Genomic DNA, 27,523 nt, shown 5'->3' on the forward strand with positions numbered 1-27,523 from the left:
ATTTCTCCCGTGCCCTGATCTTTGACAAAACAGAAGAGAACAGGTTTCTGGTAAGCTGTGTGTGTTTGGGGTGGGTGGCTTTCTTATTTTTTAAGCCTGAACCTGGTTTAGATTTGAATAGATACTGACTGGTAGTATAAATAATCCCAGAAACCCCTTTATGAAGAAATGCAACCACGTACCACACATTGAGCCAAAGGTCTCACACCTACCGCTAGTTGTGGTCTGTACAGGAGTGTTTCAGTTGACTTGAACAGAATCCATGTACTCACTCTTTCCCCAGGGGCTCTGGCATGCAGACATCTGAGTAGAGTCTGTGTTTTCTGGCAGCAGGAGCAAGGTCAAGCCAGTTTGGCCTACATCATTTTTTTTTAATTGTAATGGAAAAAGGATCCAGTCTGAGTCTTGCTGAAAACAGAAGTTTTTCACTTAGTTACAGCTGAGTACAGCCACGCTTCCTGGCTCCCTCCCTCCCCTGGGTCTCATAGCATAATCTAATTATTAAATAATTGCAATAAAAGTACATTTTGCCCTGGCAAAATAGGACTGACTAAAGCCTGTTGGTAGGACAGATATTTTTATGCCACCCTTGTCCTGTTCCTGCCAAAATAAGGTTTTTTTTTGGATTCTCTTGTCAGCTTTTGGATTTGTGATCTGATCCTTTAAAACATTCCTTCCAGTCTAGGCAGCGCTCTCCAACTGCCTGGCACTGCTGTTAATGCCTTTCTTCCTAATCAATCAAGTCCACTACATGCTTCCTTAAAGGAAAACTCTGCTCAGATTGTTCAGTCCAATGACACAAACTTTCACAGGTGTAAAAATAAAACCTGTTTGTCACAAAGAATCCCACTGGTGTGGGAAGCGAAGGTAAAACTCTAATCCCTTTTGGCAGTTTGGAGACTATCCTGCAGGCAGTTCTTGCCTTAAAACCGACTGTGGTGCCATGGACAGCCAGCTGCAGACGCTTTGTAGCTCAGTTTCTAGCTGACATAAATGCCTTGGTTGTGCTAAGAACTTTGGGGATATTAACAACAGCTTGTATGTGTGTATAGTGGGGACAGAATTTAGCTTTACTTGCTCCTCTAATTAAAAAGTAGTCCCAAATTGCCATGTTCTGGGCCTCAGGCCCGCAGTAGTGGAGGCAGAGGAGTACGCGCTTAGGATGTGCCTCGTGCTTAGATCCAAAGTGCAAATAGGATGCAGGTGGCAGGAACCGAGTGTCACCCCGTGCTAAGGGGTGGAGTATCCTTGGAGGTTGTGCTTCAGGCTGAGAAAACGAGCAAGAGAAGATGGCAGTAGGAGAAAGGGGAGCTAGGTAGAAGTAAGAACCAGAGCTAGGCAAAAAGATTTTGGAGAGCAAGAAGCTACTGCCAGGTTGGTACGTGGAGTGACAGCGTTCCCAGGGTGCTCTGGTTTGCTGTAGTATCAAACATGCCATCAATTTGGCAAGACCTCTGTTTACTCAGGTTTATCTTTCCCTTAGTTTGTTAAGAGACTGGCTACCAGATTAGCTTAAAACTGCCTTAAAACTGAAGGAGCTAAAGAAATACCAAGCTGAGTATAAGTTGCCGATACAAAATGGTTGGAGAATGGGAGGATGTAGCTGGAGGAAGCGTATCACGAGCTGGGATCGGCAGCTTTTATCAGTTTTTGTTATGAGATGTGATCGCTCTCCTTTATACCTCTAGCTCGAAAAAATATATAGGCAAATAAGTAATGCTCGGGGTGTGTAACGATACTGATTTCAGGGGGCTTGCGTCCTGTTTGAGATGCAGTGCAGCAAAATGGCTGTTCCTAGGGTAAGGTTTCCGTGCCAGCTGGAACTGCCGACTTCCTTTAAAGCTCCTGCTTTTGTAATTATTCATGGCAAAAAATTGTTTCTTCCCATATGAACTTCTGGCGTGCTGCGCCCTGAGGTGAGCCAAGTAGGTTATTTTCTTCAGCGTCTGAATTTTTTCCTAATTACCTTGTGCCAGTTGTTACCCACGCAGTTTTCTTTACCCGTGCTTCAGAATTCATGGCTGCCACGTTCTCGAAAGGTTCAGCAACGCTTCTTAAGGAGCTTGTCTTGGATCTGCCTGGTACCTATGAGAATAATATTCTTGTGCCAAGTGCAGCCCTTTATGGAAACGCCTTTTTTCTATATCATGGCTCTAACGCTTTCTAATCGAACTGAGTCTCAGGAAATAAAGGTAATGCTGTGTGACCGAGCGGCTGTGCTTTGCCAGACAGTAGCTGGTGGGTGAAGCAGAGCTCTAATTGCTGACAATTTGTTATGCCAGCTAAGGAACCACGGGCTTGCCTGTCCCGAGAACACACAGCTTCTCCTGCTGTCCTTTAACACATCCTTAACACGCATTCTCCTGAGCAAGCTGTCATTCCTTCGTGGTTAACTTTTTACATCTAATGCAGCCCATGTTAACCTAGGAAATTAAATCTCTGATGTTGGATAATTCCCGAATCTGCATGGTTGGGAATGGGAGGAGAGAAAAGGTCATCTTTTAGGATGAGGTAAGTGGGATCTGCCGGCAGAGATCACGAGTCCTGGTGGTAACGCCAGCTCCTGCATGGGTGCACGGCTTGGCACAAAGCTGGGGGTTGCTCTGAGTGCCTCCAACGCTACCGGCGGTGTACAAGCACATCGGAAATCCTGTCCCTTAGCTTCTGCGAGAGTGTGATAAAAGGATCCCGACCAAGATAATAAATGTCATCCCTGCTGTGTCTGTTTTTCAGCAGGACAAGCATCGGGGTCACAGCAACGAGATGATGAGATGCCTGCTGTAGTGGGTGGAAGGAACGCGAGCAGCGGCAGAGGATGCTGAAGGTACGAGACACGCTTTGTTACAGCTCTCCCTGCAGGAGGCAGCGCTGCCGGCGGTGTTTGTTTAAACGAGGGCTGTTCAGGGGTTGTGCGTGCCGTGCCCGTTCCGTTCCGATTTGTCAGTACTCGCCCGCCTCGCTCTCCTTAGCCTCCTCGGTCTCACTTCCATGCCCTGTTTGGATGGTGGCAGTGCTGGACATCAGCGATTCCTTTCAAGTGTATTCTTCCTTTCTGGTTTAGTGATGATTCATGCTATTAGGAGAGGCTTCCTGCCTTTCCATGACTTAGTGAAAACGATCCATTTCATAACGTCTCCTTACTCTTAGCAGGGCTTGTGCTACGTTCCCAAAACTCCCACTGTTTTTTCACTGCGAGCATGACCAGACTGTGAAATAGACTGGCTGGTCTGGTGAATAATCTGTTAGTCTCTGTTGATAAACAGCAGTTTTATTTCTCTTACTCCGTAGAGCTTTTCATCTCCAAACATTTGAGTGCAGAAACTGTCGAGCAGTGCAGTGCAGCCCCCTTTTCTGGGGACAGAGTGGGAGGCAGACAGGCGGGCGTTTTACTACACAGTTTAGAGTGAGGGGAATTTTGTTTAAGGACAGTGAGGGAAGGCCAAGCTTGAGTGCTGAATGACCCTTTGATCTTCCACGTTCATGCTCAGCTGATCGGGACTTTAAATCCAAAATCCGAGCTCTGCCTACCTCCTACCTGTAGCGAACAGCCAGAAATGTAATGTCATTCAGGACTCGAGCGCTGCACCAGGATGGCGGGGCTGCGGTGACATCTGCTCAGCCTTCCACGTTTCCTCTTTGCCTGTTGTTTCCTCGAGTGACGCCGACAGAAGGCTGAAGAACGGCAGGCAGCCGTGGCGTGGGGTGTGCTTGGGGGGGGGGAAGGGGAGGCCAGGCCCGTTACACAAAAATATTCTCCCGCGTGCAGAACCAGGCAGCCGCGTAGCGTCACAAGGCAGCTTTCTGGAGCACGCTGGCTAGGCCGCTCCATCGCCAGGAGATAACTCTGAAGCTTTGTGGTGTTTGCTAAGCGTGACGAAACAAACGGCTGGCTTTCTGGGGCTCTGGAACCTGGGAATAGTTAACCGGTGGCGTGGTAGGGCAGCTCTCCCGATCAAGGAGAGGAGGTTACAGAAACTGCTGCGGCAAGAGCAACGGGAACGAGCAGAGACAGTGTGATAAGGAGTTGGAGCCTTGACCTGCAGCCTTTGAGCAGTTGTAAAAGATTGTGTTACCTCTATGCTGCACATCATCGAGGAACCTTAATTACGGGGAGATGACTGCGCTGCGTAGGCTCGAGCGTAGCCTGTAGGAACTTGAATTTTCTAACGCTTGTGCTGCGGTGGCTGAGGACAGACCCAGAGAGGCTCAGCGCAGCTGAAACGAACTTGGCTGGCTGATAACGCGCAGCTCATCCGAGCTAGCGTGGCTGCAGCCCAACTGATAGGCAACAGCCGGTGATTTCTCGCCTCTTCCTACGAAATAAAGCAAAACGTGGGGTTTTAAACTTGGAGGGAAGCATTCGGTGAAAGCAAGACTTGGAGTTGAGACGGAACGGCGCTTAGCTCCCTTGTGCTGAAGCACTTGAATTTTTTCAGTTTTCCTTGCGGTATTTATAGCGCGAGATATGGTCAGAACAATCAGAGGCACAGCTGCGTGACCTCCTTTATGCTGAAACCAAACAGCACGGAGGAGTGAATGCTGCTAGTTTCTTCCAGCTGCAGGTGTTGGGTTCAAATTGCGGCACCTTAAAAAGTGTGGCAAAGAAACTGAAAGGTGAATTTGAATTTCTGGGTTGGAAGGACTGCCTCTGAAGGGATCCTAGGGGAAAAAAAAGCCGAGCTACCAGCCTGACAGTGAAAAAAGAATCTATCCTTGGCATTTATAGGACTTTTTCTCTGCATTTGTGTTCTTTTGAACACCTGTACGTTGGTAGACGCCTCTCCGTTTCTCTTTATTGCGTATAATTTCCCTTTTGCTAATAGCTGCTGCGTTCGTTGGGAGGGAAACGTTTCCAGGCAGAGTGTCCTTGTGGAGAGACGTCTGCCTGCGGAGTGGCAGCAAGGTCTTACAGAGATGCCGGGTGTGCTTTTACCTCGTTCCTGCATCGGGAGTTGGAACAGGAAGAGCTGTTGGGAGAGCTGAGGAGCCTTGCGTTGTTTAAAACTTAATTTTAGGTTGAGAGATGGGGAGAACAGAGAAATACTTGAGTTGGTTTCTGGGGAGTGCCGTCAGCTCTCAGAAATGCCTATAATGCTGCTGCTATTCCGGAATGTTCCACTAACCCTAAGACAGACCTGAACAGAGGTCCCCGTGTGAGGGGGTTCTTGATTTTCCACGTTATCGGAGATCTTGCAGCGCTCCTTGCTGGAAGAGATAAGGATCTCGAGTCCGATGGGTGCCATTTTGCTCGTTTGCCCAGATCTGACAGCAGAGCTGTGGCTTCTGCCTCCCCCCCGGTTCCATCGGGACGTATGTTCTGTCTCCCTTGGGCAGCTGAAGCATTGCAACGTGCTCTGCCTCTCCCCCCGCCGGGTTTCCCTAGAACCCAGGGTGTTGCCCTGCCTCGTTTCCCACCTCCTGCCCCGATCACGCGCAGGTGGAACCAGCCGGCCTCGTGAGCAGGGAGATACAGGAAGAAGATGGGGAGAGCTGCTCCGCTGCGATAGCCGCTAGGGGAGACCGACTGCCTGCTGCTGGCACAGCTTCTCCTCTCCAGAGGGACTGGCACGAGGCCCGGGCTGCTTTGCCATCTCATGCCTTCCTCCCTTCTCTTATCTGGCTGGGCCACAGCTTCCCAGGCCCCTGCACCAGAGCGATCTGCTCCACCCTGCTCTCTGGGACTGCTGCTTCCTCTCCCTAAACCCCCACAGCTGGAGGTAGAGCAGGGGCCTAGGCCTAGGGCAGGTAGCGTCTGCCTGGGGGTTTAGCGGAGGCGTGGCTGGAAGGCAGGGTGGGTCGTCCTGGCTTTTCTTTGAGGAATCGTTCGACCGGGAACACGTTTTAGGGGACTGGAACAAGGGACGGGCGGGGAATTGCGTGCGGTGAAGGCTTTCCAGGAAACCAAACGGTCTAATTGCAAGGTTTGAGTTGGAGGTGTGCTCAGCAGTGATCCCTGAGGAGCAGGAGGGCAGGGGGTGGCGAATAACTGGCTGCTGGGAGCCCCAGGCAGGTGGAAGGACCTTTTCCTCTGCATCTGCCCCCGCATGGGGCAGCGGAGATGAGTGCAGGTAGCTGCTCAAAGCCTGAGCACTGACAAATGCCGGTGCTTCCCCGCCCCGAATCCTGAGCGGTCCCTCTTTAACCCGGCCAGCCGTGAGGCCTGCCGGAGCTGACGGCAGCGAGGGTCAGATCCTGGGAGCCGAGTCCCGTGCGGGACGCGGGCAGCGGGGCTGCACGGCCCCGGCCCCAGGAAACCGCACCCCCCAGCCTGTAGCAGCGCCAAAACAACTCAGACAGCTCGATTTCTGTTCTGCTTCCTCCAGCTATATATATATATGATTTACTTGTGTGTATATATATCTATATGTGATTTACTTGTATTTATAAGCTCCGAGTTCAGCCCGGGAGGGGCTGCGGCAAGGTGCCCTGAGTTCCAGCTGTCCGAGGGGTACGGAAGGTGGGGAGCCTGCTGGGCAGGAACACTTCAATCACAATTTCCTTCCCCAAGGGGGGCGGTTGTAGCTGGAAGGCAGCCACCCGAGGGGGCGCTTGGTGTGCTCAGGTAAAAAAAAAAAAAAAAAAAAAAAAAAAAGGAATAAAAACACCCCCGGGGGGTTAGGAAAAAAATCCTCATCCCTCTCAGGGAGAAGGGAGTGGGGCTGGGGGGTGGCAGGCTGAGCACCAGGGGCCTTTGGGTGGCCCCCCCTTGGCCCCTTCCCGTCGTGCCCCGCGGCCCCCGAAGGTGAAAGAGAAACCGCGCCTGCCCCCGCCCACGTGACCCGCCGCCCATTGGCCGCCGGCCCCGCCGGGCTGCGGAACACAAACACCGCCGGCTCGCTCTCATTGGTTGTCGCGGGGAAGGGGCGGGTCGCTCGGGTCGGCGTGCGATTGGCCGTCCTCGGGAGGGCGGGCTTTGGGCGGGTGCGCTCTTCTTGTGATTGGTTGTGTGAGAGGACGGGGAGGAGGCGGGGATTGAGGCTCTCTTTCCTCTTTGATTGGCTCTAGCGGGAGGGATGACGTTCGTCAAGGCTAGCGGCGTCTGCGATTGGCTATGGTCGCAGCGCGTGCGGCGAGCGGCTCGCAGCGCGCTCTCACTGGCTACCCCGGAGGGGGCGGAGCCGCTCGCTCTTACAACCACCCAATGAGCGCCGCGCTCCAACCGCAGGCCCCGCCCCCGAGCGCTGATAAACGGCGGCAGCGGGCCGCGGGGCTCAGTGCGGCGGGGCGGGGCGGCGCAGCCATGGCGGGGGCTGCCGGCACCTCCTGCAGCCGCGGCGGGCCGGGGGGGCTGCAGCCGCTCCGCGCCACCGTCCCCTTCCAGCTCCAGCAGCGCCGCGGGGACGGCGGCCGGGCAGGTAACGGCGGCAGGAGGCGGGCGGCTCCGTTACCAGAACGGGGGGTGGGGGGGGGAGGCGGTAACGGCAGCGGGGCTTCGCAACCGGCCGGCTCCTGGGGGCTGAGACGGGCCCGGAGCGGGGCTGGGGGGTCCGGGGGGGAGGGGGGTGGCAGGAGTCCCAGCGGCCCCGGAGCGCTGGGGGGGGTCGGGGGGAAGAAACAGGGGGAGGGGGCGAGGCAGGGGAGGGGGACGGGGGCGAAGCAGAGGGAAGGGGGCGAGGGGGGAGGCCGGGAACAAGCGAGGCCGGAGGGGAAAGCGAGCCCCGGGTGCCTGGGGGAGGAGCGGCCGGGACAAAGCCGCGCTGCGGGACCCGGGGCCCACGCGTGGGGCCGGAGCGGGTCCGTCTCGGCGGCCTCCCCGGGGCAGGGCGCCTCGCTCCCCGCCCGCCGCCGTGCCAGCGCCTCCTCGCCTCCCCGGAGGAGGCGGTTTCCCCAGAAGCCAGCCCTTTGTTTTGCACGGCACGGCTCGGTAAAGAGGCGGTGGTTGGGTTTGCACTAACGGCGATCCATCCCGAACTGCGGGGCAGGGATTGTGTCCTGACCGCTTCGTTTGGGCTCATTTAAATACAACTTTGGGGTGACCCGGCAACAGCCCGTGGCTTTTCTTTTATGTGTGCATGCATGAGCTGCTTGTGGAGCTGCTCCCGGGCGCCGGGTTCTCGCTTGGCTGTGAGTTATAGCAAGGAGTGTCCAAGTGGCAGCGAAACACTCCTTTGGGTTAATGGTAAGCTTAATTGGAGTTCTTAAACGGCAAGAAATGTTCGTCAGGGTTTGGGCCAGCCCATCTCGGGGGTGTCTGCCTGGGGTGCAGTTCTCTTGCTGAATGCAGCAGCTCCTTCATCTGCCTGGGACGAGTGAGTGCTGCAGCCCATCCCGAGGCATGAATTAATGGCCCTTCTGCAGGTGGTGCACGTCTCATTACTCCAGACTTAGTCGTCCCTGCCACTGGCAGAGTTGGTATTGATCAGAGAAGCTATTAAAAGCTTTTTAGCTCAATTTACACTTGAAACGAGTTAATGAAATACATTTTGAGGGCTAGTTTCTCCTTCCCTCTCAGCAGCACGCTGAAACGAAGGTGAAGTTGCAGTTAATTGGGCAATTACTCAGTAGTTTCAGATCTTCCAGAAAAGAAAGCAGACCTCACAAAAAGGAGAGCCGGGCTGCCTGTCGTCCCTCAGCCGTCGGAGCTCTGTGCTGTGCCCGCTCCCAAGCACCATGCGGCTTTCTGAGGGCAGAGAGGCTGCAGCTCCGCTGACATGAACCAGAATTGCTGGTCTTCATTTCTTCCTGGCTCCGTGCCTCGCTGCTCCGGCTGCAGGAGCTTGAATCTTTCCTCTTGATCGTAGTCGTTTCATGTGCAGCCTTGGAAGTGTTTGAATTTCCATTGCTCTCTGCCTCAGCCACTCATCAGAAGCTTCAATTTGCTCCCTGCGTGTGTGGGAGCCGTGGCAGCAAACCGGCGGGGTGTAACTGAAAACTGGTGCTGTAGTGACTCATAATGCACTCCTGCTCCTACCTTTTGGGAGCTCAGCATGGAAATCTGCTGCTTTATCCTATCGTCCCCGTTGGGCTCTGCGGGCTTTCTGAACCGCTCCGGAGCTGCCTGCTTTCTGGGGGTCTCGGTGCCTTTAGAGGGAGAGGTGCTGGGCGATCCAGGGGCTGATCCTGCAGCTGCTCTGATAATAGAGGATCCCATTGAGACGAGGAGCAGCTGTTGAGTCTCTCAAAGGGCTTCTGTTGAAAGGAAGAGCTCGAGCAGGGGGGTGCCAGGAAGTAGGGCTGCGAGTAGTTTGAAAGGACTTGACTTGCTGCTTAGAAATGAAGACACGGGGATGCCTGGTGATGAAGCCGCTGCGTGGTGTTGGTGTCGATGTGTTTTAATCCCTTCTCTTAAAGGCGACGTGGCTTTAGGTGGCGAGGCAGGTAACGTGTGTGTTTCTTCAGGTCCGACCAGAGCCATCCCTGCTGCATCCGCTTGTCTGGGGTTAGGAGGCTCAGAGGCAGCTGCTGGGGCGGGCAGGGCTGTGCAGGCGCTGTGCCGCCGACGGGGCGCTGTGCTCTCGGCGTGGGGCGAGCTTTGCGGGGACCCCGCAGTCGAAATCACTTAATCGCAGTGCTCGTGCCGTTTGTGGTCTCGCTTGTTTCCTGGGAAGCCCGCACCGAAGCACCTGCTGCTCGGAGAATTTCCACGCTTCCAGCCGGACTTCAGCCTCCCTGAGCGCCCTGCCTTCGCGCGGGACTCTGCTGCTGGGCTGTAACCCCAGACCCCAGTCCTCCTCCGCGCGCACCACAGGCCTGAAACCTGATTTTCTCAAGTAAGACTACCAGAAAAGTCTTTATGCTTATTTTTTTCCAGCGCAGCACTAGAGAAATAGCATTATTTAAATTGCAGTTCACGTTTTAATGCGTGGACGTGGTGTTTTGAGAACGTAAGCAAGTAATTGTAGCTGGCTAACTTGGCTCGTGCAGGGGGAGGAACAAAATGGGACATAGTGAAAAAAAGTCACGTCTGGTGTTACTAGTTCAGCAGACTTGTTCCCGGTGCTTCTTTAAAAGCAGGGAGTAAGTCAGGATGAAAAGCTGGGCAAGAAGCTACCAACCAACTGCTTTTCTGTGTAGCATTGGAATTCACTTCTTGGGGATTTCAAGGTAATTGCCTCTCTCTCTTCCAAGCCCTACTTGTGTAGGGCTTCTCATCTCTTCCAAGCCCACTGTACCAGTGGTGGAGTGGACAACAACAACAGCAGGATCCAGATTTGCAATTCCCCATCCTTCAGGAGTGGCTTTGATGAGCGCTGTGAGTTCCACACTGCCCCCCGTGACACCAGAGCCTTACGGACGGCCTCGCTTCACCAGAATCCCCCAGAAATTTGCCAGGCTTTGCCCACCGCCCCTCGAACCCCCGAATTCTGCGGTGCCTTGTAGCTTTTCAGGAAGTTACTGTTAGCTGGGCTGACTCATCTGCTTGCGATGTTGTCGCTTGCCTGCTCGACTTGCCTGTTTCTGAGATGTCCAGTTGTTTTAGCTGCGTGGATCCTGCTCGAGAGACTGAGCGAGCGGAGTGCCAAATAGCTTTATTTGGTGTCTGGATGGAACCCGTGCCTGGTGTGTATTATAGAGGCAGATGAGTGGGACGCTATTCATAGGCAATGCCGTTCAAGTGTATGTTTAGCAAAATGGAAATGTTTCTCTAGGAATAAAAACGTCTGTTTACCACTTGAAAGCGCTGCGGGGTTGCTGCCTACATGGTAGTGATACAGCGGAGCTGTTCGATCTCTCTCTCCCCTTCTTTCCTTTGCTGTGGGGGTCTCCTTTCCCCCCTCCTGACCTTATTCGTTGAATATCTCCAGTTCTGGTGGTTGCTTTAGGAATCGGCGTGTGATGGTGTTTCTGTATCCCGGGGGGATGAGTACGAAGGCTTTTGCTACCAGAATAGTGGTCCAGGTGTTTGTGGTGTCTGCTCTTGGGTTTTCTTTTACGCTTCTTAACACCTGTAGGTTTTCGGGGGGACCCAAGCAAATGAGCAAGGAACTCCCAGATTTGTAACATCGATACACTTAAAATTGAAAATTTAGAGAGTAAACAGGAGGAGTATCTCAGCTCACTCTGTATTAACTCTTAAAAAATAAATAAAAAGCAAAAACCCTCCAGTGAGTATGCAGAGTATGGTGTGGGAAAGCTGTGCTGCCGTGCAAGCAGCTGCTTCCCAAGCTTGGCTTTTTCAGATTTTGGGATTCATCACAACTAAGTCAGTCTGCTTCTGCCTTTAGGGTTTTGCTGTGGGTAAGCAGGCTGATGGAAATGAAGGGTTAAGCACAAGCGGGGAGCTGTAACAGGGAAAAAGTGGTCGTGTAGGGACTGGTCGAGGGTCGGGAAAACCTTGGAGATGTCCTGCTGCTGCACGAGCCCCGAAGAATCCAGCTTCTGTCCTAGGAAATGAAATCCCTCTTTGTGTAAAAACACGGCTGAGCACAATGCGGGGCTCAGGTTTGGAGTCGGAAGGTTGCAGGTGGCTTTGTTTAATGTAGAACGAGTTTCTGGCACGGTAATTGGAGCCCATTCAGGGCCTTGCAGCCCTCAGCTGATAGGGATCATCCCTTCAGCCTAAACCTGCTGCTCCCAGTTCGTTAGCCTCTGGATACGGGTGTGGGAAAGGGGAAACAAAGGACACGTCTGTAACTAATCTTGCCTTGTGTTGACAGTCTGTGGGTGAGTTTCTCCCTGCTTTAAGATGCTGGGGATGACATCGAAAGGCGGATTTGTCAGGGGGAAGGGACGGCACTGGGCGGTAAGTCCGACCCGTCCCCCGTACAGCGGAAGGCTCCCGAGGAACTCGGAAGCTCTCGGGTCGGTTCCCCTCCATAGGTTCTTGTTTGTGACTCCTTCGGCTGGGGTTTATCTGTCATATTTGCACGGGCCGCAGCAGAGTTCGCAACATTTGCGGGTGGGAACCGAAAGAAGCCGGGCACCGACGTTTGCGGGGCAGAACCGGGTCTGGGCCGGGTGGGGGGAACGTTTCGCTGCCTGGCCACACGGCGCGAAGGGAGAAACGAGCGCCCGCCCTGCGAGAGAATTTGTTGAGCCCCAAAGCGCAGCCAGCTCTCCCTGTGCAAAACTTGGTGTTGAAATAGCGGGTAAATGGCAAGGCTTTCCAGCCGCATTGACTCCACCAGGCTGATGTTGGCACTTCCCCATCGCTCGTGCAGCTCGAGGGGACTGATTTAGTGTGATCCGTGGCTGGACAGGAGACACCGACAGCAAAATAGCGCCGAACCCGTAAAAACATTCCCTCTTGGAATTCCTATTAGGCCATTTTGCGTTAAAAATTATTCTTGTGCTCTCATTCGAGCCACCTGATAATTCGGGGTGACGGCAGAGGAAAGGAGGCGAATATCAAGGCAGGTCGTGTGGTTCATCCAGCCTTTGAAAACAATGGGAGATAATCATCTCCGTGCTTGCCTGCAACCTGCCGCATGGCTCTGGACAAGCTGCTTCTCTTCCCCTGCCTCATTTCCTCATCGTTTTTGCCGTCGTTCTCGGTCTGAAAGCGTTTAGGAACGAGATCTACTGCGTTTGCACAGTTCATGGTGTGCTGGAGCCTGAGGCCGCTCTGCACAACCGTTAGGTGCATGCTGCTGCCGTGCTCCGGCTGCTCGGGTGAGCTCTAACAGCGAGCTAATGCCGACTTCGCTGTTCTGCTCCCTCGGCTAGAGCTGGCACGAGGAAGGTGGTGCTCGGGGATACCAGGTGCTGTGACTGCTCCTGAGGCAGAATTGTTCCAGGAGCTGCACGCTGGGCCCTGCAGGCAGGTGGCTTAACTGGAATTAGTCATGAAGGATGAGTGTGAAAGAGTGGGGGATCAGGGCTTGTCAGTGCAGCGCTGATGTGATTCGTGGAGCTGTGTGCGTGGAAAGGACGAGCTGCTTTTTTCCTTGTTTTCCGGCTCGTCCGTAACTGTCGAAATATCAAGGATGTCTTGCTCTGTTTGCTTTGCTTCAGGCTGGAAGACTTCCAAGGGCTTGGGAAGCAAAGGTTTCTCACCTTGAGCTGAGCGAGAGCCCTGCCTTCTGCTGGGATCTTGATTCCTAGATGCTTATCAGGAATTGATTTAAGTAGGTGTAACAAAAAAGGAGGAAAAAAAAACCCAAACCCAACCCACGGCTCTGTCTTCAGAGCTGAGGTGTTGCTCCCCTGATAGAGGTGATACGGGTGTTGGGGGTAACTCCTTGGTCATCTCTGCGCTTCCAGATCAGAGCGAATGAGTCCTAAAAATCTAAAGTTTAACCAGGTTTTTGCTTGTTTCCGAACCACCCTTATTGTTCATGCGAGGCTGCCAGCACATCTGCGTTTTCTTCTGGTTCTTCCGTGAAGTTCAGAGTGTGGAAGTCGGTCCAGAAGCGCTCCCCACCTGTATCAGTGGGAAAGGGATGGTTTGGCTGGAAGGTCCCGCTGCAGCGGGGTCTTGCATCAGGCTGGATTTAGGAAATGTGCACTTCAACCAAAGACTTTGAGGATGTTGAAATTCTTCAGATTGTTTTATCATTTGAAAAACAAACTTCGAAAGAATTAAGATAAAGGGGAAAAGTTCAGCTTTTCCTCCATTAACCGAGTGCTCAGCTCCGGTTTCAGGCCTTGAGCGGTGGTCGAGGGAGTTGCTGTTTAACGGTGTCCAAAAAAACCCAAAACCACCAAAAAAAAAAAAACCAACCCCACCAGCTTGAACCGCTGGTGTCCCACGTGAATTTCCTCCGATGAGATCTGCAGACGCTCCGTCCTTCGGGCAGCCCTGTCCGGCCGCGCTCCTGGGGCAGCTCGCGGCCGGGGAGCGAGGACTGCAGAGCCTGGAATTTCTTCAGAGCCGGGAATTTCTTCAGAGCCTGGAATTTCGTCACTGGGCTCCGGGGCTGGAGCCACCGACTGCGGCGTCCTCCTGCTTGCCCAGCGCCCGTCCACGCGGGAGAAGCGCCGAAGCAGAGGAAGGCGGTGTGGGTTTTCTTAGAAGGCTGTGCTTCGGGAACAGCAGGTACTTTTTTTTTTCGGCTGTCTTGAGCTGTTTGAGCAAGAGTCGTGGGGGGCAGCGTGGTTTAACCACAGCTTCTGTCCCTTCACCGGAAGGTGCGATGGATTTCAGCGCTCTGAGGGTTTGGCGTTTCTGTACCCGCGATTACTGAAATGAGCAAAGAGCCCTGAAATCCCGTCCTGGTGTGGGTGTGAATTTCCCTTCAGTTGTAAATCTTCTTAAAGGGGTTCTAATTTGAACGTATGGCCAGAGGCAGAGATGTGGAACGCTGCCTTCCCAGGGACTTGGGGTGAAGAGACGATGCCAGGAGTTGCGCTGAGCGGTGCAGTTCATCCTGCTGTGGCTGTGGGAATTTTTTCTAGGAGCAGCTGAGGGTTGCGTTCATCGTTAGGTTTTAATCTGCCTGTAAATTCTGGGTTCGTTCTCCTCTTGAAACCCTTTAACATTGCGGTTGCTCTTTTCCTGCAGCCACGCGCGTCAACTGCAGGTGGTTCTCTTGCTGCGCTCTTCTCCCCGGCTGACTTCTGAGCGTAATTCTCCTGCTTCGAGGGTGAAGTGAGGCGTTTCCTACAAAATCTGCGGGCTGTGCTTGGAGTCAGCCCACCCGTTGTGCCGGGGGTCAGCTCCGTGTGCCCTCCGGGTTCCTGGTGGGTTCCTCTGGAGCCCCCTCAGCGCGGATTTACTGCCTTGGTTTTTGCACCCTTCGGCTGCTTGCCGTCTCCTCTGCGTCCCTTACTCCGTTTCTGGCTGAAGCTCGAGATCTACTCGTGTCTCCTCCCCTGAAGAAGACCTGCTGGGAGGCGTCTCAGTGGAGGGGATATCCTCTTTCTCTCTAGCTGCTGTGAGCTTCCATCTCAGCACTTCTCCAGCTCTGGGTCTCGCTTTCTTGAGCTCGCTTCCTGTCGCGGTAGCTAGGTGTGACCCTGCCGTCAATTCCTGCCCAACGCTGCTGGGTTCCAGCTCGGCCTGCAGGCCTCGGCTCTGTCCTAAGCCCAAGATTTTAAACGGCAGGAAGAACGACTGAAACTGCCCGATCGCCTCCTTGGGGAGGCTTTGGGGGATTCTCAGAACAGAAAGGGTGACTCCTTGCGTAATCCCCTGCTGGTTTCAGGGGGCGCGATAGGTGGAGGTGTTCTCAGGAGGAGCGTGCAGGAGCAGCCCTTGGTGTGCCGTGGGGAAGTGCCTGGCCGGAGCGGGCAAGGTTCCTGAAATCTCCACATTTCTTTTGAAAACGAAGCGTGCAGTAAAAGGAACAACGCTCGGAAAAGCCTTCTTTTTTCCTGTGCAGGTTTTTAGCCTTTGCTGCGTTAAAAGATCAGGAGTCTTCAGAAACAGGTGGCTGTTGCGTTTTCGCAGTGCTGCAGTAGGGACACAAATCCCTTTTATCTGCTCAGTCAGGGGAAAGAAAAGAAAAATCTGAGGCTGCGTTTCTGCAGCTTGCTTGCTGCTGGGAGTTGAGGCCTGTTGGGCAACAACCTGTCAGGTAGCTTGATTCACCGTGATGAAACTGCAGAGGAACCGAAATGAGATCTCGGAGGGTTCCAGCGTTGAGGCTTCACTTTTGGTCTTCGTTTCAGCAGCACCTCCACTACCAGGGACTGTTCTGGAAATGCCCAGCTGAAATATTTTGGGTCCCCGGAGATGGTCTCTGTGATCCCTCCGACCAAACGCCATGGTTCGGGGTGAGGTTAGAGGAGCTGCGATTCCTCCCCTCGTACGGTTTGTTGTTAATGTCACTTGGAAGTCCTGCACGCGTCTTTTGTCCGGTTAGGCTTTAAAATAAGAAGAGAGAGGATGGAAGCGGGACCGGGGTGCAGTGGGGGACACGGAGCCGCAGCCAGCAGCCCGCTTCGGGGCAAGCTTTGGTTGAAAGATGTTCCTGCGGCACGGGGTGCTGCTGTGGTTTGGCAGCCCCGTGAGAAATGCAGCTCGGGCATCCGCGCTGTCCTCCTGTCCCCCAGGTCGGGAGTGTCACCAGAGTGTCACCCAGCTCTGCGAAGAGCACTGCGAGGTGTACGCGAGGGAAGCTGATACAGAACCCAAATAATTAGCTGTAATTCCTGGTACAATAGGGGGAAGATATTTGCATGAGTTAATTATTGACCGGGTTGCTTGGGTTCCATCTCGGCTAAACGCTTCCTGACAAATACTCTTGAAAGCTCACGTACAGCTCCTGTTTGAGCTAATAACGTGAAAAGTGCACCCAAAACCATTTGGTATCTTTTGGTATCGCAGAATGCGAGAGGAGCCCCTTGCCTGGCGGTCAGGACAGCCCGTTGCTCCGTGGTTAACTTTAAAGCTGATTAGATTTAAACAGGGACTATTATTTTTCATGCTTCATCACTTTAAGATAGATTTTGCGTGGACGCATTCCAAAAAAACACCCGGCTCTGAACAGCACGTCCCTGAGCTCCTAAACAGCTCTCTGATACCGAAGGGTCAGTTTCCCCAGGGTGAAATCTGCGGGGGGAAGGAAGGAAGGAAGAAAATTTTACAACTCTACAGAGAAAGCAGTAGTGGGAACATTATTTTTGCTTGCCATCATTTGTAGGTTCAGCTTTAAGTGCTGCTCATTGAACAGAGACTCTGGAAGTTTCGGGGTGGTAAATTGAAAGTAATTTCAGTCTTTTTTTTTACGAGTTGACTGAAGCCTGTTGTTATCTTTTTAGATACAGAGATTGGCTGGCTTAGGAGCCTGTTTAGGAAGCTCTGAGCTCCCCGACGTTGACGCGGTTGGGAAAGAGTAGGGACCCTGCAAATCCACGCCGCCAGTCCCACGAACAAACTTGCAACCTCCCTGCTTCTAAACGCCCCCGCTGCAGCGGCCTGGCTGACTTCAGGCTGCACCGAAGCCTCCTGCAGCGCTCGGGAGGCAGCCGAGTGGCTCCCGGAGATACAGCGACGGTTCCCTTATCTTCGGCGGCTCCGCTGTCACGCGGAAAGTAAAAGCGCCCCGACCCGGCGCTTCTCAGCTGGGTGGCTGCCCTGGCCCCGGTCCAGCGCTCGCGGCCAGGTGGCAGCTGTGCAGGCTCGGTGCGGGGGGACGATAATAGCGCGGGGCTGTAAACAGGACGCTCCACCCTGCCGTGACACGGCGGCCCCGGCTCTCTGCGTGTGGGTAGCTCTGGGCGTGCTTGGAGCGTCCCGTGGGGTGGGTGCAGTCCTCACCGGGGCGGCATCCCCTCCGCTCTCTCCCCCCCTTCGAGCTGGGTACGGCGGCAGTGCCCCATTTGGGCAAGGGAGGTGCCCCCGGTCACCCGGGTCCCTTTGGGGAGCTGTGAGGGTCCCTTTGGGGAGCCGTGGGGGTCCCTTTGGGGAGCCGTGCAGGGTGAGGAGCAGCTGCTGGTGGGGCTGGGGTGCCGTGCGCTGGCACAGCTCGGCCTGGCGGCTCCCCGGTGGCGGCAGCGTTGAGTTCTTCTGCCAGAAACCTCGTCGGGGAGAGCGGCGGGAGGGGAAGGGCCGGCTGAAGCCGTACGTAACGGAGATGCGAGTAATGGAGTCTGTGGGGGCACGGAGGCCCCAAAGAGGAAGCTGCAGATCCTAACGAGTTTCTAAATTAGTTAGGGGTAGCTGTCTTAGGCTGTTGCCTGTTGGAAGCAGGGAGCGTGATGCGAAATGCCAGCTGGACCCAGCACAATGAGCCTTTAATCCCGTGTGGACCTTACGAGGTGTGGCTGCGGTGCAAGCACTAATGCTCCTGCCCTCCCAGGTGCCTTTGTTCCTACTCTTTTCTCACCTACACCTCGAATTCCGCTCTCAAACGGTATGCCAGCTGATAAAAGGATGGATTTAACAGGCCGAACGTCTCAGCTGTGAGCCCACAGGGTGCCAGGCAGCGAGTGCTGAAACACCTTTGTATACAGAGGGGTTTGGCAAGCCCAGCGCGGCGCCCAGCAGCTCTGAGGCTGCTTTTAGTGTGGGTAACTCGCTGCCTGCCTGCCGTGCCCCGATTTTTGGGGAGGAAGGAGAGAACAATGTCTGTACGGAATGCACCTGGAGCAGAGCTGCTCACGGCCTTAATATCTTGCCAGGAGGCCATAGGGCTGCTTTTAATGTGCGCGGCAATTTGCATGTGTAATCAAACTGAAATGCAAACAGACCTTTCTGCTGGCTTCAACTTGCCTCTCTTTCTTGCCGCCTTTTAGGCAGCGGCGATCGCACCTCCTTGCAACCGCAGGGCTGGTGACAGGCCTGCAGGAGAGGGCAGCTGCGCTGTCTGCAGGCCTCGCGGCGGTCGCATCCACTTTGGGGCTGAGCGGGATGTGATGGAGGAGACCGGGAAGGAGCGGCGAGCTGTGCTGCGCGTTGCCACGGCCTCAGCTCGCGGAGCCGCCCGGCTCTCTGCGCTCTGCGCTGTTGGCTCGCGATGGGATCGCGTTGTTGCCTAGCCTAGTTTTATTTAGGAAGCAGCTTTGTTCGTAGCGTTTCTAGCTATGGAAGTCTGAATGGTCATCTCGTGGATCATCCCGTGGAAGCTGGGCAGCGCAGAGCTGCTGGGTAGGTGTCTGTGCTCTGCCTTCCCGGTTGGTGCTGAGCGCACGCTCCTCCTGGCGACACCAAGCCCTCGCACGGTCCGGCTGGAGATCCAGAACTGCCGACGTTCCCTTGGCCTCCTTCAGGCTGGAAGCACCGGCCTGCTTCCTTGGGGGAAACTGAGGCACGCAGCCTCCCTTTCCCTGCTGGGTCGTACCGTGGGGAGAGCCTGGCTTCTCCAACCAAGCGTCATGCTCCCGCTGGTGAGAAATGTGGCTCTGCAGAGGGCGGAGTGGTTTTCTAGGGTGCTCGTGTAAAAGCGAGGTGGCCATGTCAAGTGTTTTGCTCAGTTGTGTAGCAGCAACCTTGACTTAGTCTGGAAGCTCTGATCGAGGGTCTCGAGCAGCCACTTCAGGGCTGCAATGAAATCTCTTGTTCTTAAGGAGCAATCTGGTGGCGATAAGAGATGAGCGCTCGGCAGTGGAGCAGAGGAGTGAGGAGGAGGGCAGCCAGGCCACCAGCCCTTGTGTGGCCCGCTGCTGAAGTGCTGTTTTGCTGCTGCTCCTTGTTCTGATAGCTGCCTTGGAGCAGCAAAACCGTCTGCGCTGGGCAGCGGCACGGCCTCGGCACCGAAGCTCTCGTTGTTGTGAGAGCGGGACCTCGGTGGGTACGTTGGAAGCATGGGGGCTTTGGTTTCCAAAACATAAATGGACTTCCCCGGGCTGTACGTGCTAATTCCCTTCTGGTGGTCTTTGTGCTTGCTATGGGCTCGTTAATCGGGGCGGCTTTCGCTGGGTCTTGGCTTTGGAAGTCTTCATCTGTTCTCTTGGTCCTTGTCTAGCCAGCGTTCCCTGTGCCGCTGCTGGGGAGAAGACGTGCCGGCCCCGGCAGCCCCGCGTGCGGCGCACCTCCTCGCTGGACACCATCGTGGGCTCCTACCTGCTGGGACAGTGGCCGCGGGATGCCGAAGGAGCTTCGGCTTCGTGCATGAACGACAAAGCCACCCAGGTACGACCGCAGGCCTCCCGGGCTGTCTCTGGGCCGAGAGAGGGCTGCCGAACTGAAACGCGTGTAAGATGGGGGAGAAGAGAGAAAGCGTTAAGCCTCCCTCTGTCCAGCTGCAACTTTCTAGGAAGGCTTTTTCCCCTTTCGCTTCTCAGCTTCGATTGATTCCACTTTGGTGCAGAGCTGGAATTTCCTTGGCCTTGTTTGGAGGCAGATGGCCTCTGGCTTTCTGCTCCAGCCCTGGCTCAGCACTAGGGTTTTTTTTTTCCTGGCTTGCAGTTGTGGGCCAAGTCCTTATATAACACTCGCGGGCTGAGTGCCACACGCTGTGAGAAGGCGAGGGTGCTCCCACAGAAGAGCTCGCTAGCACGAACAACGCAGCTCTCTGCTGTAGGATGGAAAAGCTCCAGACCTCGAGGAACTCTTAGCAACCTGTAAATATTACTGTACGGCAGCAAATAGTGCTCGCCTATCTGCAGAGGTGAAAGAATTCGGCGGGATAAGAGCATCCGTTTGCTTAACAAGCCGTTTATTTAGCGCACTCAATCTGTGTTAACTTGCTGTTTGATCTTTGCTGGTCAACAATTTATAACTGGGCCGTTTGCAGGAAATTCTCAATTGGATTCCAACTTCCATTGTCCTTTTCCAGTGTGTTCTCGCCTGCTTTTGTTTCAGTTCTGGTGCCCAAGAGCACTGCCGAGGGCAGAGGGCACGCTGGAGAGGAAGGGAAAGAATTTGTTAAACTTGATTTCTGAGTTCTTTATTTCTGGGAAGCGCACTCTTCCTTTCCGTATTAAAGCAGACGGGCAGTGGTGGGAACGCTTAACGCCGGTGCTTTAGAGCTGATCAGTTTTTTGTTGCACTTGGGCCTTTTGGGGAAAAGGCTGGCGAAGTGGGGCAACTCCTCCTTCCCAGGACGGAGGTAGCACTGCCTTGGTTCTGACTGCTGAGCACGGAGCTGATCACTCCTGCAGTGAGTAGGTCAGCTCTGGGGCAGTCTTTCCCCAGCTATCTGCAAGCGTCTTGGAAACGCTGATTTCACCTTGGAAGGTGCCTGTGAAAGGAGCAGAGATCCCCACACGCAGCCGCTTGTCTGCTGTTGGAAGCTGGGAATAGAGCCCTCGCTTCCAGACTGCCCTGTGCGTTAACAAAATGTTCCTCGCCGCGACCTCCAGGACTTTGCCACTCCTTCCATGCCCGCAGTTATCAACGCTGGGACTTTCTCCGCTAGCCAGTACGTGTTTACTTCCCCCCCTTGTTCAGCTACCGATCAGCTGTTTTGCAGAGCTCGGGAGATTTGCTATCATAGGGTGGTTAAGTGAGATACGGGCGCAGGTGCTGGCTGGGGGGGGGAGGATGGCAGCCGTGTGCATGATTGGAGCTTGTGGCTTTATCTTGCTGTGCAAAGCGTTTTTCTCTCCTCTTTCTGAGGAAGCGGTTTTGCCACAGTTAGTACAAAAGGTTCTGTAATTTCCTTCTGCCTTGACAGTCTGCCTGCGAGAGGTGGGATGCACATGCACTCTCTATTTTCAGGCTTTCCTATTGCGAAGAGCATCTCTTCCTTTTTAGGCCCTCTTTCTTCGCACTGCGGTGCTCGGTGCTGCGGGTGTCACGGCAGCAGACTGCAGCGAGTGACTTCTGGCACGGGGTGTGGAAGGGTGCTGTGGCTCGGGAGGATTTTCTCCCGTGCCCTGGGCTGTTGTCAGCAGCTGGAGTTGAGCTTTTCACAGACTCGCAGTCGTGTGGGACGGAGCTGGGGTCTTCTCCCGTAGGCCTTCAGCTTTCCTCCTCGGCTTCCTTCTGGACGCGATCTGCCGGGCTATGAAGTGACACGGTGCTTTGGGAGAAACGTCAAATTCTGAGTTGTTCAGGAGAGGATACTTGAGGTAGGAAATGAGCTCAGACGTGCCATGTGCTAGAACTGCGAGGCTGGAGCTTGCTGTAGGATTTCCTATGGCACCGCTCTGCTCCTTGGCGCTGTCTGGGGTTAGCACAGGGATGGCCGAGACTCCTCTGGGCTGCTGCAGTTCAGCAGAACGCTGCAGCAACAGTTTGGGGTTGAAGCAATTTCTTCTCTCAAACCCAACTGAACACTGCATCGGAGTGACATTGTGCCGTGACGTCTGCTGCTTACTGGCACTGTGAAATGGAGACCCAGGCAGCAAATAGTCGTAGCTGTGCAGAAATTGGTGTGCTCTGCTTGAGGAGGTGTGCGAGGGAGGGCTCAAATCAGCCTGGGACGCAGGAGGAGGTCAGGTTTCTGTCCAGAAGCCGCCTGCATCCCGTTACAAAAGGGAAGCCCGGTACCTCTCTAGGTGACTTGCCTCGTTCCTTTGGTTTGAACAGGCTTGAAAACATTTTGAGAGAGCCTTCTGTCATCCTCATGACTCGGTGGGGTTGTGTAAAACAGCTGCTGTTCTCGCAGCGGCCTCTGGGGAGCTCCGTTAAGCTGCTCGGAGAGGAACCGTTCTCAGGCCCTTGCACCTCCTGGCAGCCTCTCGCCGCGGCCGCAGGAGGGGAGCGTTGTCCAAAGCCTCCCCCAGAAATGGCAGGCGGCAGTGACGCGGGGTGAACGTTGCGCGAAGCACCGAGCGTGTTGAGGAAAAAATGATGGTCAGTCTTGAAAGCGCCGTGCCTTGGGACCGTTCTGGTCCCGGAGGCTGCGCTGCGAGGGCTGAGTTCACTGGAAGGAAGTTCACACCCTTCGCCGATCAGATGAACGGCCCGGTTTCCACTGAGGTTCAAAATGGAGCTGCTTGGAAAAGAGCCGCGCAACGTGCTGCCGGGGCTGTTCCTGCACGCGGAGAGAGGCGGCTGCGAGCTGCCGGCCCCGCAGCCGGGCTCTCCCAGCGAGCCTGCAGGCCGACCTCTGGCTTTGGTTACGCCTCCGAACTCTGCTGCGGGAGCCGGAGGTCTCCGAAGCGAGCGGTCGGTGCGTTCTCGCCGTTGGGTGAGGCTTTTCCTCTGGGTAACGCTGCCTCGTGCGGCGGGTGCCTGAAACCCAACGTCGTGGGGCGTCGGAGCGGTGTGCGGGGCGGTTGTGGTTGTTCCTCCGGGGCGACGGCTTGGTGAGCTTTATCTCGCCAGGTATTTGCGGTGCTGAAGCCGCAGACTGCTGGGCAGGTCTCTCCCCCGGAGGTCTGTGAGGTCCAGGTTCCCAACAGGCACGCGTCGGGTCAAAATGCCGAGGTTTTGGCGAACGCCCGGGTATTAACGGGGGAAGGCTGGAGCAGGGCTGTGAAGGGGCAGCAGTTGATGACTTTCGTTCTCTAGGACTCTACCACAAGTGTCCAGCGCAGTCAATGTCGTGATTGTTCTCAGCAATGTTTCTCCTCGCTTCAGACTCCGGTGTCCTGGCATGACGCGGAAGTGGGGAAAGCCAGCTCCAGTTCGCACAAGCGTTCTGCTTCTTGGGGTAGCACAGATCACCGCAGAGAGGTAACAGAGACCGCTCCCAACGCTTCAGCAAGATCTGCGTTAGTCCTTAACGTACAGGAGGCTCCTGCTTGCGTGGGAGGGCAGTGGGAGGACAGGGTTATCCTGCTGGAGGTGAGACGTCAGCCCCTGTTCTCATCGCTAATGCTCTGTGATGCGACGAGAGGCCGACCTTGCAGGCAGCTGTAGGAAAAGAAGCTCAGTGCGTTGCTCGGAGGTGGCGCGGTGTGCGAGGGGTCTGGCCCCGCAGGTGGAGGATAACCCAGCTCCACCAGCGGGACGGCACCGGGCACAGCGCAGGGGGGAGTCAGTGACGAGGCCTTGCACGTGCTCCTGCTCCGTCCCCTGGGAGGTGGCCAGAGCCGCTCGTGGCGTGATTGAAGCTGGCTCAGTTTTGGCACTTCCTCGAGGGTTGAAGGAGAGGGGGAGGAGAGAGACGAGGCACGACCCTTTTTGGTGGAGGTGCATTGGCTTGCCTGGTTCTGTAGCTGAAACTTTGTTTGCTAGATTGCCAAACTGAAGCAACAGCTCCAGCGAACAAAGCTAAATGGCAGAAGTGGCAAAGAAAAGGAGAAGAGCTCCCCGCTGCAGGGGGACCACGCTGTCCTCGGATCACTCAGGGTACGTCCACGTCTCCCTCTGCTCTGCTGTCACGGTGCGTCCTGGCGAGGCAGAGAGCGCGCTCCTGCTGGCAGGCGTCCAAACCCTTCTCAGAATTTTACTCTGGTTTCTGAGAAAGGAGAAATTTTTTTTTTTTTTCCTCCTCTTCTTCCCCCACCTCTTCAACGTGTCCCCGTGCTTTGATCTGCAGTTAGTGAGTTTACACGGCTCTTCTGTCAGTCCTCTCTGGGCAGCTGCCTGGAGGGCTCTGGCTGAGCACTGGAGTGCCGTGGAACAGGATGGAACTGGGAAACGGCTCAGTTTGTGCAGACGCAACTAATGTCTCTGGCTCTGGGTTGTTGCAGGACTCTCCTTCAGGCTTCCTTTCTTCATCTGCTATTCTGAGGCTCAGCCCCTGCTTGCATAGGAGCCTGGAAGGGCTAAACCAGGAACTGGAGGAGGTGTTTGTGAAGGAACAGGGAGATGAAGAGCTTTTGAGGGTGAGTGAAGGTCACGAGATTGCCCTGAATCTCCTGGGTGGTCTCCGAAATCCTTTCCTCCACGGACACTCGCTGCCTGTATCTGTTTCTTGGCCGTGGGGACAGGCTCTGTGTCTGGCTTCGTTTTGTTCTAGGCGTGTAAATGTCTGAGTTGTGCCAAGCGGCTGCTGGCTTCCCTCTTAAAAACTCGCTGGTGCTACGAGAGATGAGCCAGCGGTTATCTTGGAGTAGATGACGCCTTGCTGACAGCATCAAGGTGCTGTTGCAGGCTGGCATCCGGAGGCTGTTTTGTGCTGTGCAGGGGTGGGAGGGGACCCCAGACAGTTTGTGAACCCTTAAGCATGTTACGAAGGGTCTCTGTCCTGCTGCTTTGCCGACGGCTGCCTCGCTCCCTGAGGTGGAAGCCGTCCCTCTGTCGGGCTCCAGCACCCCAAGCAGCTGCTACCTGTGGGTGCAGTTCCTGCTGCACCTTTCCCCTGCTGGAAGGGTTTCTTGCTCTGCTGAGGCTTTGTTTCTTCCCTAGATTTTGGATGTCCCAGATGGCCACAGGGCACCAGCGCCTGCCCGGAGAGGCTCTGGAGACGCAGCCCTGACTCTGGAGCCCAGCAGCGGCAGCTGCAGCAGCCTCTCGCTTTCTCCTTCCCCTTCTGTGCCTCTCCGCCTTTCTCCGCACACACCGGGGAGGCTGGCGGTGGAAGAGCTCTCTGCTGCGGATGAGGTGCAGCCAGATCCAAAGGAGAAAGGTAAGCGCCGAAAGTCCAGGGGCTGGCACGTCGGGGGGGGGGCAAAAGGGGCCTGCGCCATGGTAGCCGTGCTGCTGTGGCTCCAGCTTGGTCTCTGCACGTGAGATGGGAGCGGGTCTCAGCCGGTTTGAAGAGCAGAGGGCCTGGAAAGCTCAAGCCATTGCCCTCCAAGTGGGTGGTATCCTGTACGGGGTGGAGGGTGTGAGCTGGGAACCCCACGGGTAAAATGCTGCAGCTTTAGGGTATGGTTGTAGCCGACAGGCACGGGGTTTAGAAGAGCGTGCCCGGGGTTGGCTTAAACTGCTGCTGGATTCTTTGAAAAATGTCTCCAAAAAGTATTTCTTCTTCCCTGCTAGAGGAGGGCAGCCCGTCTCCAGTCCTGGCCTTTGCTTCTTCTCCTCGGCCCAACCACAGCTACATGTTTAAACGGGAACCTCCCGAGGGATGCGAGAAAGTCCGTGCCTTTGAAGAAGCCTCGTGAGTATGAGGAGCTGTGGGCAGCAGGGAGCTCGCGTGAGGCTGCTGCTGGGGCAGGATGCTGGGGCGGGGGCAGCTGGGGCTTCTGGGGCTGCCACTGTCACCCCCTGCCCTGTGCTAAAAGTGGGAAATGGTCTCTAAGAAAACATTTGCCCCACAAAACCGTGGCTGCTCAGCTCCTGGCGGAGGAGCTGGAAGCGGAATCGCCAACCCCGAGACACTCGGGGGGATCTTGGGATTCCGTGCCCTTCCTGGCCAGCGGGTTGTTCTCAGCACAGCCTCTCGAGGCGGCTCACCTAGAAATAACCGTGCTTTCGGGACAAAACGGGCTTTTCACGCTGCTCTGTGCATGAGCAGCAGTCCTCACAGCACAGGCAACTGAGGTTTTAGTCAGCTCTTTGTAGAGCTCGCGATTCCAGGTGCGTTCCCTGCAGCCGCGGGCAGCTCGCTGCTCCGGGGACCCCGTTCCTGATCGCATCCCGTTCCTCCCTCAGCTCCCCCGGCCCCGAGCAGAGCTTCCAGCCTTCCTGCCCGGATAAGAACAAAGTGCACTTCAACCCCACCGGCTCTGCCTTCTGCCCCGTCAGCCTGGTGAAGCCTCTCTTCCCCAACGTGGGCTTCCTCTTCAGGGGCTTCCCGGCATCTTCCAGCCCTGGCGCGGGCCCCTTTGCACCCTGCCAGCCCACGGCCCCCTCCCCGTTCCTCGGGGTGCGGAAGGACGCTGCGGTCGACGGCTTCAGTGACGTCTCCAAGGCGCCCGCGCTGAATTACGAACACTGGAAGCGCGGCCAGCCGGAGGAGAGCGTCGTCTTCCACAGCTCCCTGGTGGTGTGAAGCCCAGGGGAAGGTAAGCCAGCGGCAGCAGCTCTGGCTCCTCCGTGCGCCTCGGCCAGCCTGTGGAGACAAAGTGCCTTGAAGGTGGGACTTGAGAGCCACGAGGCAGCCCCGGGATTGAGAAACCACAGCGGGCTTCCTCCGAGGACGGTAGGAACTGCGAAGTACCCCGCGCCACGGGCCTCCTCGCTGTGAGAGGGGCGCGTTTCTCCAAGCCTCCCCCGTTCGAAGCACTTTCCTGCGTTGAATTGTCGTCGTTTTCCTGTGTGATTGTTCCGCCGGTGAAGAGCAGCGCCCGGCAGAGGCAGACCCGGGCTCCCAAAGCAGCCGAGCCAGGGTGGATTCAGGTGAAGCCTCCCGGCACTTCTCCCCCCGCCGCGGCCGGCTGCCACCTGCTGAACCCTGCAGAGGGGGAAGGGGGGAGAAGGGGCTCGGAGGGCGGCTGCCCCCGGACGTGGGGAGCAGGAGCTGATGCTCGCCTGCGCAAGCCCATCGGCTCCTCGCGTGCTGCAGGGAGCGCTGGAGAGTGGCGCGTCCCTGCCCCTGCCTCCCTGGGTCCTTTCACCCCGTGAAACGAGCCCGAAGGGGTAAAGGGAAGAAGCTTTAAGGAGCCTCGAGGAAAAACTGTGCCGGAAGGGAAGGGCGCAGGTGCCTGAACGCTGCCTTCCGGCGGGGCTGTGCTGGGGAAAATTGCCTTACGGGGGAGAAGGGGACGCGTTGCTGCCCTGGGGTTGTGTCCCCTGGCCCTCCTGCAGGGGGGCAGAGGTGGTTGTGGGGTCTTGGCGCTGCGGGAAGAGGGGATGGAAGCGAGAACCAGCAGTGTCCGGGGGGGGGTGGGCACAAACCCTTGCTGCTCACCAGCCACGGGCCCGGGTGGGGTCAGGCCCCCCCCACCCCATGGGGACCCTGCTCCCGGAGCCTCAGCAGCGCGAGGGTGTGGGGTGTGGTGCGGGTGCCGGGGGGCTCGGGGCTGCAGTGAGGCCGCCCCTCCCGTGCCCGTTCCCGGTTCCTCCCGAAGCCGGCGCTGTTTTGACCCGTTCTGACTCTTTTTGACTCTTTTTGGCTCTTTCCGCAGCCGTTTGTGTTTTGTGCCGGGAGCCCCGAGGAGGAGCCTGGCGTCGGGCACTGGCTGCAGCTCGGGTTTGCGTTGCAGACGCTGGCGCTGCCAATTCTAAAAAGGAGAAAACAATAAATAAAAATAAAGGATTTCGGGCAGCCCCGGCTCCTCCTTTTCTTTTCTTTTCGAAGTTTCGGGCTCGGAGCCGCCCCCACCCCCGGCCCGTTTTGGGGAGGGGAGGGGGGAGCGCGCTGAGCCCCCGCCGCGCATGCGCAGCCCCCGCTCGAGTCTCTCAGGCGACCGCGGCAACGCCGAGCGGGCCCCGCCCCCCGGCCTCGCGGCCAATCCCCGCGCTCCACATCTGGCGGCGTCACCGCCGGGGCCGCGCTCGCTGAAGGCCCCCGAGCGGGGGCTGCCCGCCGCGCCGCCTGTCCCCGGGGGCTCCCCGCCGCCCTCCCCGTGCCCCAACGGCGGCGGCCACGGC

The 27,523-nt window shown here is 56.1% G+C and overlaps 1 protein-coding gene across 7 annotated transcripts; it reads left to right on the forward strand.

Annotated features, from left to right (window-relative positions):
• On the forward strand, window positions 1–27,197 carry FAM117A (family with sequence similarity 117 member A). 7 transcript variants are annotated; one of them, XM_048051805.2, is made up of 9 exons: window positions 1–50; window positions 2,734–2,824; window positions 19,230–19,396; window positions 22,667–22,831; window positions 23,336–23,449; window positions 23,794–23,928; window positions 24,452–24,671; window positions 25,028–25,148; window positions 25,643–27,197. In XM_048051805.2, exons 3-9 carry the CDS (start codon window positions 19,376–19,378, stop codon window positions 25,980–25,982), a joined length of 1,116 nt encoding a protein of 371 aa, XP_047907762.2. In that variant the 5' UTR covers window positions 1–50; window positions 2,734–2,824; window positions 19,230–19,375; the 3' UTR covers window positions 25,983–27,197. The 7 variants fall into 7 exon arrangements, with proteins under 7 accessions (XP_047907762.2, XP_047907755.2, XP_047907758.2 ...); XM_048051798.2 differs by lacking the exons at window positions 1–50; window positions 2,734–2,824 and adding an exon at window positions 7,200–7,355; XM_048051801.2 differs by lacking the exons at window positions 1–50; window positions 2,734–2,824 and adding an exon at window positions 7,200–7,355 and having other exon boundaries at window positions 22,736–22,831.
• Window positions 27,198–27,523: the final 326 nt, after the last annotated feature.

Source organism: Anser cygnoides, chromosome 22 (assembly GCF_040182565.1).
Source record: "Anser cygnoides isolate HZ-2024a breed goose chromosome 22, Taihu_goose_T2T_genome, whole genome shotgun sequence".
Lineage (NCBI taxonomy): Eukaryota > Metazoa > Chordata > Aves > Anseriformes > Anatidae > Anser > Anser cygnoides.

What these genes read in the sequence shown, in the direction of transcription:
- FAM117A (XM_048051798.2), top strand. Translation starts at nt 7,241, where the DNA reads ATGGCGGGGGCTGCCGGCACCTCCTGCAGCCGCGGCGGGCCGGGGGGG. An exon ending in CGGGGACGGCGGCCGGGCAG is followed by an intron (nt 7,356 to 19,229) that starts GTAACGGCGGCA and finishes GTCCTTGTCTAG; the next exon opens with CCAGCGTTCCCTGTGCCGCT. An exon ending in GCCAGATCCAAAGGAGAAAG is followed by an intron (nt 24,672 to 25,027) that starts GTAAGCGCCGAA and finishes CTTCCCTGCTAG; the next exon opens with AGGAGGGCAGCCCGTCTCCA.